The 20742-nt window shown below is 44.0% G+C and overlaps 1 protein-coding gene across 1 annotated transcript; it reads right to left on the bottom strand.

Annotated features, from left to right (window-relative positions):
* Window positions 1-449: 449 nt before the first annotated feature.
* crb1 (crumbs cell polarity complex component 1) lies at window positions 450-13928 on the bottom strand. Its single transcript, XM_060916329.1, has 9 exons — window positions 13880-13928; window positions 11412-12356; window positions 10544-11094; window positions 9936-10101; window positions 3379-3610; window positions 2101-2775; window positions 1462-1503; window positions 1156-1278; window positions 450-777 (listed from the first exon to the last, which is right to left on the bottom strand). Exons 1-9 carry the CDS (start codon window positions 13926-13928, stop codon window positions 525-527), a joined length of 3036 nt encoding a protein of 1011 aa, XP_060772312.1. The 3' UTR covers window positions 450-524.
* Between the last annotated feature and the right edge of the window lie 6814 nt (window positions 13929-20742).

A 20742-nucleotide genomic window follows, 5' to 3' on the forward strand; every position in this document is an offset into this window, starting at 1 on the left:
GATGGATCAAAACCTATCAATACCCTTAACAAATGTATGGGTTTAAAAAATAAATAAATAAAATAGTGGTCACGTAAAAGAAAACACTTTGTGACTTGATGTTATTTGAAAATCCACAACAGTAACTCCGCCTTGTGTCAGGCTGCATCACACTATCCCATCGTTGATTAACGACACGAGTGTGTGATACACACAGTTTAGTTCGCGTTGCTAAACTGGAGGCTACAGTAAGCTTCCCTTATGTGTTAGCTACATTAGTTTGTTAGCTCCAGAAAAAAAAAAAACCTTCAGACACTGAACACGTCTTGTACAAAATTGTGGACTTTATTTCTGAAAGAACTTCTCTTTTAAAACTTCGTTATATTTTGTATTTATAAAATGTCCACATTATCACTGTCCATTACAAATAAAAACGCAACTCGTACACCATCAAATGAACGATGTACTTAACTAATTCAGAGTTCTCCTTTCATGCTGAGTTTCTTCAATACATTCGTCACTCACTCCTCTGTTTTTTTTCCACTTTACTCATCATTGGCACCATTCCACTCAATCTCAGGCTCGTCGTCCATGCGCAGGATGAGGTAGGAGAGCAGCTGGAAGATGTTCTGCCACATCAGCAGGAAACCGTACAGGTAGAAATCGCTGATGTCGATCTGGCAGCGCTCGCCGGCGAAGCTGATCTCACACACACACTGGAATCTGTTGATGAGATTGCGGCAGTATCCGCCGTTCATGCACGGGCCAGAAGCACACTCGTCCAGCTCCAGCTCACACCTACGCACAAGCGGGACAGTAGTCAGGAGGATTTCCTCCAGTGTGATCCATTTCTCTAACGATTTCTTGCCATTTTGACTTAAAGTTCTCATCTTGTCATCTTTTCTCCATCAGTGTGTTCCACAAATGTGATTGATTAGTTTGCCTATATATCTATCTATACATTTCCACACAATGATCTAATCCATAAAAAGGGTCAAGTCACATGCAGACAGGGATAAACGTGAATCCAGAATGGACTCTCTGATCAACTCCAGGTGAAAATATGAAGCTTTACGCAGATACGCTGATGGTGACAATTACAGGTGATCAAAACTCATCAAATTCCCTTTCAGGCTGTTATTATTATTATTATTATTATTATTATTGCAAGCTTACCACTGTCCAGAAAACCCACGCAGGCAGTCACACTTGTCCTCAACCATGGAGCAGTTTCCACCATTAAAGCAGCTGTAAGTCCACTTGTCATTCCCACAGATGGACACCGGCAACCTGGGAGACCTGACGAGACAATTCACACATTATACACCATTATCCACGAGCAACTATCAGTTCCTGGAAATATATGCAAAATAGTGGTACGATAATCATACTACTCAAAAGATCTACTTGTATTCCTTTTATTCTTCATTCATTAAAAGCACGTTAATGTATCAGGGATTATATCACGGAAAGGTAACTCACGGAAGCCTGTCGATGTACCAAGGCATTTCTGGCATTCGTTCTCTGAAAAGATAAAAGACATTGACATTCAAATTCAACTTCATTTGTTAGTTTCTAAACAAAATCTGAATGTTAAAATTAAATTAATAAAATTAATAAAGAACATTTAATAAAAATTTACAAAAAATCAAATTTATAAAAAAATCAAATTAATTTCTGAACAATTAACAATAAAATAAAATCAATAAAATTGTAATTATTTTTTAAAATAAAAAATAATTAAATTAATTTCAGAACAAAATCTGAATGTTAAAATAAAATATTAAAAATTAAATTAATAAAATTATGAACAATTAATACTACAAATTAATACATATATAATTTATAAAAATAAAATTGAAATTAAATATTTTAAATTAAAAAATAAAAACATTTAAAATAAAAAATAAAATTGATTTCTGAACAAAATCTGAATGTTAAAATCACTGATAGTGATTTTATCAGTGTTATTATTTGTGGCCACACCCACAAATAATAACAATATCCATAAATACACACCCATAAAAGACAAACAAGAAGCAATACAAGTGACTTGTATTGCGAATTTTTACAAATACCATAAAAGGATGAAAGAAAAAGGATTGTGTTTTTGTGACTTACTGACAGAGCGCTCCAGTTGTGTTACTTGGGCAAAGGCAGGCATATTGTTTGATTCCTCTGAGGCAGGTACCTCCATTACGGCACTTGTGTCCCACACATACGTCCTGTTTGTTTTCACAGCGCTGACCGATGTATCCTGACTCACACACACACTTGTAACCTTCAGAAACAATGACACAGGATCCACGAACGCAAGGATCTGAGGCACAGGGATTGGTCCTGACCTCGCAAATCTTACCGTGCCGATCAGCTGGGCATCGACACTTAAAGAGGTCGAAAAGATCCTCACACTGGCCTCCATTGTGGCAAGGGTTTGGATTGCAAATATCAGAGCTCCAGCACCCCAAGTTCAGCATTCCGGACATTCTCAAGAACTTTTCCTCCTGAGGTCTGGGCATACTGAGTTCTGTTTCTGCATAAAATGGCAAAATAAGGCCACCGATTTCCACCGAACCCAGACATCCATCCAAATTTGTCCCAGTATCGAGCTCCCAGCCGCCCAGAAGGATGTCCGTGTCTTCCCTCAGGAAATCCAGATCTCCAGAAGAGGTGGAGGAGATGGACACTTGGTCTCGACGGTTGTCAAGGACCATGGACCACCTGGAGGTTGGCGCGGATGGGTTGTTCATGCTCAGAATGGCATTGTGCCAACGTCCATCAGTCACCAGTACCCGGCTAAAAAAAATTCAATATAAAAAGTGTAAATAAAACAACAACAAAAAAAAATATTGGCACATTTCTGATTCTTCCCTAGAAACTGAAATTCTATTGAAGAATTTTTTTAAAATAAATTGCAGATGTTTTGGTGGTTTTTGCATCATTAGTGTGGATGTAAAGTTGAGTTAGAGCAAAGATGTCAAAACTTTCCCTCACCAGGGGTGAAATGGCGGAAATAAATACCAGGATCAATGTCCGTGAACTTATCTAATACCTAATTTAGATAATGTTGGTCATAAAAAGTATGTCATGGTTACTTTATATTTTAACAATTTCATTTGACGTTAAATAAATAAATCACAGTTGAAAATCAGGGGCTTACATCTCACTCGTGTCACCCTGTGACAACTATGAGCTGCTGTACTAGTAGTTAACTAGCTAGTTAATTATGTTAGATAATGTTTAATTAGGCTGGTTTTTTTGAAAACCAATAACCTTTATGGCATGACTGATTCCAGATTTCTTTGAGAGATGTGATCATAAAGGGGCTGAATGATATCAAACTGCTCTGATCAGGGTGTAGTAGTAGTAGTAGTGAGAGTACATGCATTCATCCCTCACCGGCTCTGCACTCGGAGTGAGATGTTTGAGCTACTCTGAAGCTCCAGAACAAGTCGTCTGTCCTTGAGGAAAACTGTAATGAAGTCATTTTCTTGTGAGGCATGCAGCAGTGTGGCGTCACGACTCCTCGTGCGGAACGTTAACGACATGCTGTGGAGGGGGCGGCGGATTTTGCCGTTACCTCGAAACAGGATGATGGGGTTTCCTTCACGAAGAGTGACATTCGTAACACCTGTGAGGTGGAGAGGAAAATAGTGTGTTTGTAATTCTTATTTTCACTCAAACCTGACGTCAGATGGAATCCCCGTACACAGGGCAGCAACTTTGTTCCAACCGCTAGCGTATTTATCGATCATCACTGAGAAGGAAAGTGATATGAGTATAGCCATGCATGTGTTCTCGATATGATGCAGATTAATGAGATTTGTTGCATTCTTAGCACGTCTTCACCACCGAACCATGTTTGGTTGACTTGGCCGGAAATGCAGCAGTAGGGTGGCTGGTTCTTTCCTTGCACTCACACAAACACACCTATGGGCAATTTAGAGTAGCCAGTTAGTAGAGCACCTGGAGGAAACCCACGCAGACATGGGGAGAACATGCAAACTCCGCACACAAAGGCCCTCCTTCAACCACGGGGCTCAAACCCAGAACCTTCTTGCTGTGATGCGATGGTGTTAACCACTACACCACTGTGCCACCGCAGTCTCAGCACACAGCAGGTTTAATCCACTTTGGGATAATCCCCGAGTCCAAGAAATCCTGTGTACTGCTATTTTTAGACCTGATGTTCACAATCAGTCCAAAGACTAGTGGCTGGCTGCTTTATGTCCCCGGGCTCCCGCATGTCTGTGTTACCTTCTGGCTGTTCCCTTTTAGTTATGCTGTCATAGTTAGCCTTGCCAGAGTCGCTCTTATGAAAATATCCTATAGTTATACTATGGTATAACTATAGTTTTTATAGTATTACTATAGTATTACAGTACTATAACAACAATAGTAAAACTATAGTTTTCTAGAAATACTATAGTATTTACTATAGGATTACTATAGTTTTACTGTCAGCACAGTGGTATTATCATTAAAACTATAGTAATACTATAGTTATACAAAAATACTATAGTAGTAGCCATAGGATTACTATAGTTTTACTATCAGCACAGTAGTATTACCATTAGAACTATAGTAATACTATAGTTATACAAATATACTATAGTAGTAGCTATAGGATTATGATAGTTTTACTATCAGCACAGTAGAGTTACCATAGCTATTCAAAACACTGAACTAGTAACTATAGGATTCTTATAGTTACACAATAAAGACTATAGTATTATTTAGTGCTATACAAGTACTATACTTATTTAGAAATACTATAGCATCACTATAGATTAATAAGACACCCCTTATGAAAAAATCCTATAGTTATATCTTTTGATTACGTTCATTATGTCTTATATTAAATATAGTTAGTTTTTTTTTTCTTTTTTATCAGACATCTAATTTTTGGGTTTGTTTACCTGACATATTTCGACGTACAACTTCCGTCTTCCTCAGAGTGTCACCGGATGTTATTGGTGACGCATCTTTTATCAGCTGCTGTTTCTGAAGGCGTGGCCTCCCTGTCTGGTATAAGTCAGCTATAACAGATCATTGCAAAAGGGAAAATCACATTATGGACTGGGGGAATGCCAGAGTCATCCGCACAGAAGATAACAAACATCAGCGCTGGATCAGGGAGGCCATGGAGATCCGTAAGCGAAGCCCAAGGACCATCAACCGGGATGAGGGAGCATACATGCTCTCCCATACCTGGAGTGACATCTTGCAGGGGACGAACAGACAGTATAAGGTGTGACCGACCTGTCAAACCAGACAGGAAGGCCAGGCCTTCAGATACAGCAGCTGATAAAAGATGCGTCACCAATAACATCCGGTGACACTCTGAGGAAGACGGAAGTTGTACGTCGAAACATGTCAGGTAAACAAACCCAAAAATTAGATGTCTGATAAAAAAAAAAAAAAAAAACTACCTATAGTTATATACTATAGTTATACAATAGTCATCGTGACTATAGTATTTTGATGGTATTTTCGTTGCTATAGGACTATACTATAGTTATACTATAGTTCTGGAGACTATAGTATTACAGACTATAGTTATACTATAGTTTTAGAAACTATAGTTCTCCAGACTATAGTCATACTATAGTTCTCTAGACTATAGTAATATTATAGTACTCGAACTATAGTAATACTATAGTTATCTGACTATAGTAATACGATAGTACTCAAACTAGATTGCATTTCCTCTGCAGAAACTGCTGGAGTGTGCTTGATCAAATGAAGCCACATTCTCTCACATTCTATAAAATACATACAATAACTGACATGAACAAAAATACCTTATTGAACCCTCCAAATGGCTTTAAAGTCATTACCCCTGAAACACCCCCGTCAAAATGGACTGCTCCACAAAGAACCCGGGACACCCCTCTATTTTCCCGCGTAATGGAACATTCCATGTTTTCCCAAACGAGACCCGGAAGAGCGTTGTGAATGCCTGCTGAGGGAATTGCTCGCGGAGTTCTAGTAACACAAGTTTTAACCAATAAATGAAGTTTTTAACAGACAGCGTGGATTATTTTACTTGTTGAGACTAGACAAAGATTAGACAGATGAAGAATGGAGCGACAGGACAGCAGTGATTTAAAAATGCCGGCAAATGGCTGCCTACGCGCGCGCTCTGTCAGCGTCGCGGCTCAGCCAGGTGTTCTGATAAACTGTCCTACACGTCAATGCGTCCTACAAAGCCCCAATGCGCATGCGCAAACACCGGCACACACTTTCACCAGTAAGTATTATACTGGTGAAAGTATTACTGTAGTTCACCAGACTATAGTAATGCTATAGTTCTCCAGACTATAGTAATACTGTAGCTCACCAAACTATAGTAACACTATAGTTCTCCACACTATAGAAATACTATAGTTCTCCAGACTATAGTAATACTATAGTTCACCATATCTATAGTGATACTGTAGTTCTCCACCAGACTATAGTAATACTAAAGTTCACCACCAGACTATAGTAATGCTATAGTTCACCAGACTATAGTAATACTATAGTTCTCCACCAGACTATAGTAATACTAAAGTTCACCACCAGACTATAGTAATGCTATAGTTCACCAGACTATAGTAATGCTATAGTTCATTCACCAGACTATTGTAATGCTATAGTTCACCAGACTATAGTGATGCTATAGTTCACCAGACTATAGTGATGCTATAGTTCACCAGACTATAGTAATACTATAGTTCTCCAGACTATAGTAATACTGTAGCTCACCAAACTATAGTAACACTATAGTTCACCATATCTATAGTGATACTATAGTTCACCACCAGACTATAGCAATACTATAGTTCACCAGACTACAGCAATACTATAGTTCTCCACCAGACTATAGTAATACTAAAGTTCACCACCAGACTATAGTAATGCTATAGTTCACCAGACATTAGTAATACTATAGTTCTCCAGACTATAGTAATACTACAGTTCACCTCCAGACTATAGTAATACTGTAGTTCACCAGACTATAGTAATGCTATAGTTCACCAGACATTAGTAATACTATAGTTCTCCAGACCATAGAAATACTATAGTTCACCAGACTATAGTAATTAGTAGTATTACTATAGTCTGGTGAACTATAGTATTACTATAGTCTGGATAACTGCAGTGTTACTATAGTCTGGTGAACTATAGTATCACTATAGTCTGGTGAACTATAGTATTACAATAGTCTGGAGAACTATAGTATTACTATAGTCTGGTGGAGAACCATAGTATTACTATAGTCTGGAGAACTATAGTATTACTATAGTCTGGTGAACTACAGTATCACTATAGTCTGGTGAATTATAGTATTACTATAGTCTGGTGAACCATAGTATTACTATAGTCTGGAGAACTATAGTATTACTATAGTCTGAAGAACTATAGTACACAGCAAATTCCTCAGTGTTGAATTAACACTTTCAGAGTTAATTTGTGTCTAGTTGGACCTATACAAACACTCTGGGTGTTAATTCAACACTGGGGATTTTGCTGTGTATCACTATAGTCTGGAGAACTATAGTATTACCATAGTCTGGCAAACTATAGTATTACTATAGTCTGGTGAACTACAGCATTACTATAGTCTAGTGAACTACAGTATCACTATAGTCTGGTGAACTATAGTATTACCATAGTCTGGAGAACCATAGTATTTCTATAGTCTGGTGGTGAATTATAGTATTACTATAGTCTGGCGAACTATAGCGTTACTATAGTCTGGCGAGCTATAGCATTACTATAGCCTGTCGAATTATAGCATTACTATAGTCTGGCAAACTATAGTATTACTATAGTCTGGAGAACCATAGTATTACTATAGTCTGGAGAACTATAGTATCACTGTAGTCTGGTGAACCACAGTATCACTATAGTCTGGTGAACTATAGTATTACTATAGTCTGGAGAACCCTAGTATTACTATAGTCTGGAGAACCACAGTATTACTATAGTCTGGCGAACTATAGTATTACCATAGTCTGGCGAACTATAGTATTACTATGGTCTGGCAAACTATAGTATTACCATCGTCTGGCGAACTATAGTATCACTATAGTCTGGCAAACTATAGCATCACTATAGTCTGGTGAACTATAGTATTACTATAGTCTGGCGAACTACAGCATCACTATAGTCTGGAGAACTATAGTGTTACTATAGTCTGGTGAACTATAGTATTACTATAGTCTGGAGAACTACAGCATTACTATAGTCTGGTGAACTATAGTATCGCTATAGTCTGGAGAACTATAGTATTACTATAGTCTGGTGAACTATAGTGTTACTATAGTCTGGTGAACTGCAGTATAACTATCGTCTGGCGAACTATAGTATTACTATCGTCTGGCGAACTATAGTATTACCATAGTCTGGTGAACTATAGTATTACTATAGTCTGGAGAACTATAGTATTACTATAGTCTGGTGAACTATGGTATCACTATAGTCTGGTGAACTGTAGTATCTAAAACTATAGTATAACTATAGTCTGTAATACTATAGTCTCCAGAACTATTGTATTACTATAGTATAGTCCTATAGTGACAAAAATACCATCAAAATACTATAGTCACGATGACCATAGTATAACCATAGTATATAACTATAGGATTCTTTCATAAGGGGTCCCTGCTTACACTCAGTGTAAAATGTACACTGTTCTTACTCTTTAGGTGACATCGGGGGCATACCTAAGAACCTATGTCATTCCTCCCCCCTCCAGTCTCTTCCCTCTGTCTGTCCCTCTCTGAGTTACATATCAATCCTGAGACACCAGTGATGCTGACCTCTTCTGCTCTCCGGACCTGCCTGATCCATCCCGATGCCCTGCTTGTAGCTGGAGTCTCATCACATTACCCCTGTGGAGGATGGCCCCGCATGGACAGTCGAAAGTCACACTTGGAAGATGGCTCTGGACACTATGCCTGAGGACTACAGTTGACTTGCTAACTTTAGGACTGCAGTTGTCATGAACAGTTTTACACTCAAGTTTCCAGCAATGAACAGTTTATAGCTTCAACAAAACAGACTTTGTGTTCAAACTATCATGAATTTCCTGGTTTCACAGTTATACTTTGTGACTCTATAGGACACCGTTATAGAAGCAAGTTATTTATAATCATGCTATGTGTTATCACCCAAATGAGGATGGGTTCCCTTTTGAGTCTGGTTCCTCTCGAGGTTTCATCCTCAGGTTGTCTGAGGGAGTTTTTCCTCACCACTGTCACCACAGGCTTGCTCATTAGGGATAGAGTAGGGATAAAATTAGCTCATGTTTAAAGTCTTTAATTTTCTGTAAAGCTGCTTTGTGACAACGTCTGTTGTTAAAAGCGCTATACAAATAAGCTTGACTTGATTTGACTTATTTCACTATAGGAATGAAGAAATAATTGATTTCAAAAGTTCAATCACATTTGGAAGTTTGGAACTGATCACCGGAACGAAATTTCACATCAGTAACATAGATCCATTATCTATACCGCTTATCTGTCAGGGATGCAGGGGAATCTGGAGCCAATCCCAGCTGACTTTGGGTGAGAAGCGGGCAGCTTGCCAATCTATTGCAGGGCTAACACAAAGAGACAAACGACACACCTATAGGCAATTTAGAGTAACCACTTGACCTAATCCACATGGCTTTGGATTGTGGGAGGAAACCGCAGCACCTGGAGGAAGCCCACACAGGCACCAGGAGACACACCCAGAAAGGCCCCTGCCAGTCGCAAATATCAAACCCAGAACCTTCTTGCATGGACTTGCACAGAAATAAAAGATGACCATAAGTGACCATAGCAACAATCATTTAAATGTAGCCTATTGATATATACAGAGTTACTTGATTAAAACAACGAGTTGATTTGAATCACATTGAGCTCCTAATATAGAAGTGAGACGTATACAGTGTCTCAGTTTGTCTGTGGAGCTGTACTCACAGTCGAATCCCTGAGCGTGTGTGAGACACCCTGCAGTAACAGGACATGGGGAAAGCTCACACCATTTCAGCTCCTCACAGCGCCGCCCTGCTGTGTTCGGAGGGCAACTGCAGGTGAAATCATCCCACATGGGGTAACACACACCGCCATTCAGACAGGGGATTATCTGCAAAATAAAAGAGAGAGCAATGAGTCAACACCGAGACAACAGAGTTACTGTCATGACACGTGAGCCTTCAAACTAGATAGATAGATAGATAGATAGATAGATAGATAGATAGATAGATAGATAGATAGATAAGCCAATCAACTGAAAAACAGAGATAGACAGATAGATGTATTGATGCATGGACTGGTAGACAGACAGGTAAATAGACTGACAGACAGACAGTAAGAGAGATAGACTGACAGAAAGACAAACAGAAAGATATTTACAAAGACAGATAGATGAACAGACAGATAAACAGGCAAATAGATATACTAACACACAAATACACAGTAAGACAAGCTACTTGATACTACTGGATAGACAAGCAGACAGAAAGACAGGAATCAACCAGCCAAAGAAGACAGACTCATATGTACACAGGCAGACAGAAAACACATACCCTGCAGTAATTATCGCCATTGCAGCCTTGCATAATCTGCACCATTGTCTTGAGCCTGTAGGAAACCAGTGGAGTGCTGATTGGGTAAAACTGCAGGTGATTGAAGTTCAGCCGCAGGTCCTGGATGCATCCTTTAAAGTAGCCACTGAATGCTAACGAGGCTTTTCGATCCTCTAAGCCTCCCACATGAACCGTGTCACCTGATTGGATCATCAAACCTCGGCTGGACATCAAGGCCTGAGTCCTAGCCGAGTGCGAGAGCGTGAGTGTTCCCCGCTCCACATGCACACTCACCAGGTGAAAATGTCCATCATTAACTCCGTCGTGACTCTGCAGGATTTCAAAGTGATTCGCCTGAACTTTGACCTTCCCACCATCCAGCCATACGTGCAAGTAATGGCTCGTACTGTTGGAAAAAACGAGGAGCAGACCATTTAAACGCCGTGTGCGAATGAACATTGACACAGTGAAAGTGTCCATGGGGTCATCGTCCACGGAAAAAACTGCATAGCTTTCCACATCTTCATGTCCAAACCGTGCAGCGATGTGTTCTGTGAACACACAGAGTGTTTTAGCATTGTGTAGTTTGCGCAGTCCTAAACTAAGGGCTATGAGCTTCCATTTCCTGTTAGCACCATCAGCCTTCTATCTGCAGTGCAAAACTAAAGATGGAAGGATTGACAGAGATAGAGTAAGCAACAGAAAGACAGAAAGGTTGAACGCTAGCAGAAAGAAAGACACAGCCAGTGAGACAGAAGGACAGACAGAAAATACATACCCTCTATTAATTATTACACTGTAACCCTGTGTGACCTCCGCCATAGTAACAATATTAGCACAATGACACTTATCTCAGAGAGCGCCTCACCTTCAGAGCAGACATTTCCCTCATAGGGACGACGGCACTCACACTTGTGCTTCTTCCATCCCAAGCTGATGCACTTTCCTCTGTTCCTGCATGGATTGTCCTCACAGCCATCACTTTCCCTGCAGCCCAAAGTCATGCTGAACTGCTCAGTTCTGACCTTTAACTCTGGAACCACTAGGTGGGACTGAATGTAGACATCTCGCATGCAGCCCAGGAAATAGGAGTCCGAATTTACTTGTCCATTTCCTGTTCCACCGATATAGACACTCTGGATCAGAGTGAAAGAGGACTGTCCTGACCCAGATCCCAGATCCCTTTCCACAAGTGCTTCTTTGTGGCAGGTTTTTGCAGTGCATGATGGGTCATGCAAATCAAGTCCTAGCACACTTTCGTACAAGGAAACCTGCACCTTATGCCAATGGCCATCTGCTACATCCTGAAAAAGGTCCACCAGATCTGACTCGCTGTTGTTGCCCCATTGCATGGAGTGACGTAGTCGTCCATTGTGCAACTGCAGTGTGAGTACATAGTCGTCTACTTCGCAGTGAAGTAGAGTAGTTGTTTTTTGCACTGTGCGAAAACTCAATGTAGTGTTCAAAAGTGCCACTGTGTCCTTGAGGGTTGTTTTGATGTGTAAGAATCCATTCTTTTCGAAAGAGAACGTAGTGGAAATCTCACACCTTGTGCCGGTGTAACCTTCAGGGCAGGTGCAGCTGTACCTGTGTTGACTGCTACTGAGAAAAGGAGAGCACGTGGCACCATTTTGGCATTGATGGTGCTCACAGCCTTGCAGTACAGTCGTGCAGTTTGGCCCGCCATAGAGTCGGCCATTTTGGGAACTTTTAGAGCATTGGCAAGTATAATTGCCTTTGTTTCTTATGCAAACACCACCATTTTGGCATGGACTGTTTTTGCAGGCATCAATGTCCTCATGAAAGAGAGCATCTGTTACAAAATAAAAATGCTGTTGTTTATCTGAGTACAGGAGTGTATTTCAAGCACTGTCCCTGAGAGGCCATGAATGTACAACATGGCCTCTTTATGGGTTTTATGGATCCTATGGGGAACACAACTCTAACACTACATTTGCACTAACAGTAGGTTGGGAACACATTCAGATTTATCGATTTAAAACGAAGGAAGCTTCCGAGACATACTTCTATTAAGGGTCAATAATGTGATTAGAAATAGACTGGATGGAAAAAAAATCAAATGGACACAATATCCAGGTTAAATTAAATGTAGTTCATCAACCAAGATGTCTTTGGTGTCTCAAATGTGCTGTTTTAGTTTTGCACCCTAGTTATGATGCTAATGAGGCTAATATACAGTAAAGAGTACATGGTGCTTGTACAGCACTGCACAACACATTTACTGCTTCCATTTATTCATCATGAGTAACTGTTTTGTCCTGATTATTGTTGGGGGGGGGAAGCTTAAAGTACAAATTTGTTTATAATTTGACAAATAGTTTGACATTAAGTTTGTCACAATATATTGTGGGCAAGTACAAAATAAAATAACTGTAGAAGCAGGCAGGATTGAACAAGACTATGCATGGGAGCAGGTGGGATTTGTCAAGAGAGTTTGCGGGAGTGGACAAGATTGGTCAAGAGCGTCTGAGGGAACAGGACTGGTCGTGTCTGAAGGAATGGGCAGGATTGGTCAAGACTGTGTAAGGTTGCTGTTGGGATTGGCCAAGCATGTCTGAGGGAATAGGTGGGATTGGTCAAGAGTGTCTGAGGGAATGTGCAGGATTGGTCAAGACTGTCTAAGGTTTCTGTTGGGTTTGGTCAAGCATATCTGAGGGAATTGGTGGGATTTGTCAAGAGTGTCTGAAGAAACAGGATTGGTCAAGAGTGTCTGAGGGAACGTGCAGGATTGGTCAAGACTGTGTAAGGTTTCTCTGGGATTGGTCAAGCATGTCTAAGGGAATAGGCGGGCTTGGTCGAGTGTCTGAGGGAATGGTCAAAGTGTCAAGAGTCAAAGGGTCAAGAGTGTTTGAGGGAGCAGGTGGGATTGGTCAGTAGTATCTGAGGGAATAGGCAGGATTGGCCTATAAACATTAACTAAACTTCAACTTGTAGCTAAATGCTGGGTTGATATGGGGCAGCCATTTTGGACAAACAGAAACTCAGTGTATTTTGCTATTGCATAACATCTCAAGGAGAAATTGTAGCGGAAAGCTGGAAGTGATATGGATGGAGTTCTGCTTTGATGTAAAATGTTTAAATATGGAATCTTGCTGCCATTTTAAAAATCTTAGTTTAAAATTAGTTTATGGAGGTTAACAATTTTTTAAATAGCTATACCAGACATTTAGCTTCAGTGCACAACTAAAAAAGCACACTTTTGACACCAGACAAGTTTTGGAGACTCAAGTACATTTAGAATAATGGAGCAAACAGACATCACCATGAGTCATTCACTGGTTATGCTAAAAATTGACTGAAGAAGGCAGTCTTTACCTGCATAAAGCAACAAGATGGTCCAGATTAGCATGTTCACTCCTGACATGATTCACAATTGATGAGATGACTGAATCCCGAGACCTGGGCGATTCTCAGCTTGGGAAATCACCATCACAGCAAGTAACTTCTACAACATATCTTCATTTATGCGCGCATATGTGTGTGAGTGACTGACTGAGTCTCGGATTAACGGTAGTCAGATCCACAGGATTAGGCTAACGCACTTACATGTCCATGGGCTAGTTAACGTGACATCACACATGAAGGACACTTCACACCAAGGTCTGTCATGACTTATCCCACAGCACTGTTGAATTCTCAAATCTGATTGCTTAAAAGGTATTGATTAATTGTCCAAGGCAGCAGTGCTGACAATAGTAAGATTTTTTTTTTCCAAAATAAACACATTTAAAAAATAGTTGGGATGGTAAAGCATTTAAAACTTTATAATATTCCCATTCCTTCTCACAACACTTAAAAGATGTTTAGGGACTGAAGACACCAAGTGATGAAGTGTTTCAGGTGTTATTTTGTCCAACAGTACAGGGTCGTCATTGTCACATTTTTCATTTCAAAATTCACACATTCTCTATTGGGGACAGAGAGGACACACCCTCTTCTTCCATAGCAACGCCTTTGTAATGTGTGCAAAATGTGGTTTTGCTGAAATCTCCCTGGAAAAGATGTTGTCTTTTGTTTCTCCAAAATCTCAATGTACTCTTCTGCATTAATGCTAAAGACTCTTCCTGGTAACAGTCTGGATGGTCCTTTTCTTCTTTGGTCCAGAGCACATGGTGTCCATTTCTTCCAAAAAAAGGTCTGGAACACTGATTCATCTGAAAACAATACACATTTCCACTGTGAGATGGTCCACCCAGATGCCACTGAGCTCAGAGAAGTCAATGGTGCTTCTGGACGCAGTTAACACAAGGCTTTCTTTTTATACAGTAAAATTTTAACTGGTGTTTGTGGATGTAACTCTGTATTGTAGCTTGACAAAGGTTTGCCAAAGTAATCCCGAGCCCATGTGATTATATCAACTATAGATGAATGACGGTTCTTGATGCCTTGCTGTCTGAGGGATCAGAGATCATGGGTGTTCAGATTAGGCTTGAGCCCTTGCCCTTTACAGACCAAAATTCCTCCAGATTCCTTGAATCGTTTGATATTATGCACTGTAGAGGGTGAAATATCCAAATCCCTTCTTATCTTTCTGTGAGGAACATTGTTTTTAAACATTTCAATAATTTTCTCATGTATTTGACAAACTGGAGATCCTTGGCCCATCTTTACTCCTCAAAGACTCGGCCTTTCCTGGATACTGATTTTGTACCAAATCATGATGACAGTCACCTGTTGACATCACCTGTTTCAAATCAAATTACTTAATTGTTTTACCTCATTACTAGCCCTAAATTGCCCGTGTCACAACTTTTTATGGAATGTGTTGCAGGTCTGAAACACAGGAATGGATGTATATTAACAAAAGAAATGAAGTTGACTAACAAAACACGAAATATCTTGGGTTCAAGATAAACTGTCTGCAATTAAATTCAAGTGAAAGTCAATTTTGAAATTCCTGCTTCCTTTTTTAAATTTGCATTTTCCATACTGTCCCAACTTTTCTGTGTTGGGGTTCTTAGTGAGAACAGGAAGTAATTTGTTTCATGGCGATCCCACAACATGAAATGTAACTATAAATGACTAAAAAGTATGATATTCTTTCATTAATAAAAATCGTAATCATTCACAAGTCACTGTGGTATAAGAGGAATAAAACTGTTCAGAACATGTTCTCATAATTAACTTCAGGCTAACAGTAACTTACCTTTGTGTCAGGTCACATGACAACACTCCTGCATAATACACACTTCAGTGAAGTAAATAATCCTGATTTATTTCTGTCAAACACACATTTTCCACATCAGATCATAATTATGGACTGAAAATAAGGGAATATTTAACAACATATTTAGAATGTTAATTTCTTGGGGCTGACAATAGATACCCTCCTCTCCCTCCCACAAGAAAGGTTTCTGCTTTATAGCTACACCATATGGCCAAATGTTTGTGGACACCTGATTATAACACTTATGTATTCTTGTTGAACATCCCTGTGGCAGCGGGGGCGTGGTCAAGCGCCGGTCTGTGACAGGAGGGCGGAGCCAGGGAAGGTGAGTGGCAGAATCACTACACCTGATGGTAATTAACCTGTCTTTGTGTGTCTTCCCAGTAACTGCGCCCTATTTAAGGAGACAGAGGGAGAGCAGAGGAGAGCTCTTCCTGGGACGAGAACACAGCGTGTGTGTGTGTGTGTGTGTGTGTGTGTGTGTGTGAGTCGCTGAAATATTGTTAAACTGAAAAGTCTGGCAATAAAGCCTGTTACGTACCTTAAGCTTTGTCCTGCTGTCCTCTGTGCTCCACCTACACATAAGGGACATTCTACAGTGGTGCCGGAACCCGGGAAAGGTGGAGCACCAACCCAGCAGCCCCATGGAATCCTCCCCGTTCGCTGACCTGGTCCACGCCCTCGCCACGGCTCAGCAAAGCCAGCACCAGGCGCTCGTCACTCTCTGAAAGGAACAAGAGCGGCGCTTCGAAGCCCTGGTGCTGGCCCAGCAGGAAGATTGCGAGGCGTTCCGGCATCTCCTCGCGTCTGCGGGGTCCACCAGCGCCCCGGCCGCGGGCCCGTCTCCCCTCACTGTGACCAAGATGGGCCCGCAGGATGACCCCGAGGCGTTCCTCACATTGTTTGAACAGGTCGCCGAAGCCTCGGGGTGGCCGATGGAGCAGCGCGCCTCCTCCCCCTCCTGACAGGAGAGGCGCAGCTGGCCGTGCTACAGCTCCCCGCCGACCGCTGGCTGGCCTACGCGGACCTCCGCCAGGCCATCCTCCAGCGCGTGGGGCGCACACCAGAACAACAGCGCCAGCGCTTCTGCGCGCTGCGATTGGAGGAAGTTGGCCGGCCGTTCGCATTCGGCCAGCAGCTCCGGGACGCCTGCTGGCGGTGGCTGAGGGCCGACGATCGTGACGCCGAGGGAATCATCGATCAGGTGGTGCTGGAGCAGTTCATCGCCCGCTTACCAGCCGGAACCACGGAGTGGGTCCAGTGCCACCGCCCGGCATCGCTGGATCAGGCAGTAGGACTGGCGGAGGATCATTTGGCGGCTGTTCCGGTGGCAGGACAGCCGACGACGTCTTCTCTTCTCTCCTCTTCTCTCTCTCTTTCTCCCCTCCCTTCTGTGTCCCATCCTCGCCCCATTCCCCCACCACGGAGACGGGGGCCGGCTCCACCCCAGCTGGCCCGCCGCACCCGTGGTGCCCTCCCGTTTCTCCCTTCTGTGTCTGTTTCTCCCCCCCCTCAGGTGAGTGAGCCCCAGAGCACCGGTGCAGAGGGAAAGCCCGGGCCGGTTTGCTGGCGCTGCGGGGAGCCAGGCCACCTGCAACAACAGTGCGCAGCAATGGAGGTGGGCGCGGTGGTACGGATCCCCGACGCGCCAGAGGCCGCCCTCGATCGGGCCGGAGCGTATCGCATACCGGTGAGTGTCCAAGGGGCTACATATCAGGCGTTGGTGGATTCTGGTTGCAATCAGACCTCGATCCGCCAAAGCCTGGTGCAAGACGAGGCATTGGGAGGAGCACAGGGGGTGAAGGTGTTGTGTGTGCACGGGGATGTTCACAGCTACCCTTTGGTGTCGGTCCACATATTTTTCAGAGGGGAAAAATCTATAGTGAAGGCGGCGGTTAATCCTTGCCTTACCCACTCTTTAATTTTGGGGACTGATTGGCCGGGATTTCGGGGTTTAATGACGTGCCTAGTAAAGAGTGGGTCCTGCCATTTGACAGGGGGAGGTCCCGGTGTCGCTTTGGCTGGAGCTGCTGTCGCAGAGCCGTCTACGTCATCTCCGCGACAGAGTGAGGAGCCGCCGGCTCCTCCTCTTTCTGTTGGGGAATCCCCTCGCGGATTTCCCATTAGGACAATCGCGAGACGAGACTCTGCGGCATGCGTTTGACCAAGTGAGAGTAATCGATGGTCAAACGCTCCAGCCGAACGCCACCCCGTCCTTCCCCTATTTCTCTATTATGAAGGATAGATTATACCGAGTGACGCAGGACACTCAGACGAAAGAGCGAGTCATGCAGCTTTTAATTCCAAAGAGCCGCCGGGAATTGGTATTCCAGTCGGCTCACTTTAATCCCACGGCTGGACACCTAGGGCAGGATAAGACACTAGCCCGAATAATGGCCTGATTCTATTGGCCGGGGATTCGTGGCGATGTCCGTAGGTGGTGTACGGCGTGCCGTGAATGCCAATTAGTAAATCCAGCGGCCATTCCAAAAGCGCCTTTGCGCCCTCTACCTCTAATCGAGACCCCGTTCGAAAGAATTGGGATGGATCTTGTCGGGCCATTAGATTGGTCAGCACGAGGGTACCGCTTTATATTAGTCCTGGTGGACTATGCAACGCGATACCCGGAAGCAGTGCCTCTGCGCAATATCTCCGCACGCAGTATTGCGGAGGCACTCTTCCACGTCATCTCCCGAGTTGGAATCCCGAAAGAGATTCTGACTGATCGAGGCACTACGTTTGTCACGGACACTGCGCGAACTGTATGGGTTATTGGGGATTAAGCCGATCCGCACCAGTGTGTATCACCCACAAACGGACGGTTTAGTAGAACGGTTCAACCGCACCCTCAAGAATATTATTAAAAAATTCGTAAGTGAGGACGCAAGTAATTGGGATAAGTGGCTCGAACCCTTGCTGTTCTCAGTGCGAGAGGTCCCCCAAGCCTCCACGGGGTTCTCCCCGTTCGAATTGTTATATGGGCATAAGCCGCGCGGCATCCTGGACGTGCTGCGGGAAAATTGGGAGGAGGGACCTTCACAAAGCAAAAACGAAATCCAATACGTTATGGACCTGCGTGCAAAACTCCACACTCTCACCCACCTAACTCAGGAGAATTTGCGGCAGGTCCAGGAACGGCAAGCCTGCCTGTACAACAAGGGTATGCGCCTTAGAGAGTTCACTCCGGGAGATAAGGTACTCGTACTGTTGCCCACGTCGAGCTCCAAATTGATCGCCAAGTGGCAAGGACCCTTTGAGGTCACACGGCGAGTCGGGGACGTCGACTATGAGGTGAGGCGAACGGACAGGGGTGGGGCGCTACAGATTTACCACCTCAATCTGCTTAAACTCTGGAACGAGGAGGTCCCTGTGGCGTTGGTGTCGGTAGTTCTGGAGAAGGCGGAGCTGGGGCCGGAGGTTCAAAAAGGGACATTGGCATCACGTACCTCTCCGGTCCCCTGTGGAGACCACCTCTCCCCGACCCAACTCACGGAGGTCGCCCAGTTGCAGGCCGAGTTTTCGGATGTGTTCTCGCCCCTGCCCGGTCGCACTAACCTCATAGAGCACCACATAGAGACGCCCCTGGGGGTGGTAGTGCGTAGCCGCCCTTACAGGCTGCCCGAACACAAAAAAAAGGTGGTTCGGGAAGAACTCCAGACCATGCTCGAAATGGGCATCATCGAGGAGTCCCACAGTGACTGGAGCAGCCCGGTGGTCTTGGTCCCCAAGGCCGACGGGTCGGTCCGGTTCTGTGTGGACTATAGAAAAGTCAACGCGGTGTCTAAATTCGACGTGTACCCAATGCCTCGTATTGATGAGCTGCTCGATCGACTAGGCACGGCTCGCTTTTATTCGACACTGGATTTGACAAAGGGATATTGGCAGATCCCCTTGACTCCACTATCCTGGGAAAAAACGGCCTTTTCCACTCCGTTTGGCTTACACCAATTCGTCACACTTCCTTTTGGGCTGTTTGGGGCGCCTGCTACATTTCAGCGGCTGATGGACAGGGTCCTCCAGCCCCACACCACCTACGCGGCCGCATATCTGGACGATATAATCGTTTATAGTAACGACTGGCAGCGGCACTTGCAACACCTGAGGGCCGTCCTTAGGTCGCTGAGGCGGGCGGGTCTCACTGCCAACCCGAAGAAGTGTGCGATTGGGCGGGTGGAAGTATGGTATCTGGGCTTCCACTTGGGCAACAGGCAGGTGCGTCCCCAAATTAATAAGACAGCAGCGATTGCGGCCTGCCCGAGGCCCAAGACCAAAAAGGGGGTGAGACAGTTCCTGGGGCTGGCTGGCTACTATCGTAGGTTTATACCTAATTATTCGGACGTCACCAGCCCGCTTACTGACCTCACTAAAAAGGGGGCACCAGACCCGGTCCAGTGGATGGAGCAGTGCCAGCGGGCTTTCTCTGAGGTAAAGGCTGCACTGTGTGGGGGGCCACTATTACACTCCCCTGACTTTTCTCTCCCTTTTGTGTTGCAGACCGATGCGTCGGACAGAGGGCTGGGGGCGGTTTTGTCCCAGGAGGTGGAGGAGGAGGACCGCCCCATCCTGTACATTAGCAGGAAGCTGTCGGTGCGTGAGGGGTGCTACAGCACTATTGAAAAGGAATGTCTAGCGATCAAGTGGGCGGTCCTCGCCCTCCGTTACTACCTGCTGGGGCACCCTTTCACCCTCTGTTCGGACCACGCGCCCCTCCAGTGGCTCCACCGCATGAAAGATGCCAACGTGCGGATCACCCGTTGGTATCTGGCACTCCAACCCTTCAATTTCAAGGTGGTCCACAGGCCGGGGGCGCAGATGGTCGTGGTGGACTTCCTCTCCCGCCAAGGGGGGGGGAGTCGGCTGCGGGCCGGACGGCCGCCCGGCCTGAGTCGGGCGGTGGGGGTATGTGGCAGCGGGGGCGTGGTCAAGCGCCGGTCTGTGACAGGAGGGCGGAGCCAGGGAAGGTGAGTGGCAGAATCACTACACCTGACGGTAATTAACCTGTCTTTGTGTG

The sequence above is a fragment of the Neoarius graeffei genome, chromosome 1, assembly GCF_027579695.1.
Source record: "Neoarius graeffei isolate fNeoGra1 chromosome 1, fNeoGra1.pri, whole genome shotgun sequence".
In the NCBI taxonomy this organism is placed as follows: Eukaryota; Metazoa; Chordata; class Actinopteri; order Siluriformes; family Ariidae; genus Neoarius; species Neoarius graeffei.

What these genes read in the sequence shown, in the direction of transcription:
- crb1 (XM_060916329.1), bottom strand. Translation starts at nt 13,928, where the DNA reads ATGTCAGGAGTGAACATGCTAATCTGGACCATCTTGTTGCTTTATGCA. An exon ending in ACAACTGGAGCGCTCTGTCA is followed by an intron (nt 1,504 to 2,100) that starts GTAAGTCACAAA and finishes TTATCTTTTCAG; the next exon opens with AGAACGAATGCCAGAAATGC. An exon ending in CGTGGGTTTTCTGGACAGTG is followed by an intron (nt 778 to 1,155) that starts GTAAGCTTGCAA and finishes GCTTGTGCGTAG; the next exon opens with GTGTGAGCTGGAGCTGGACG.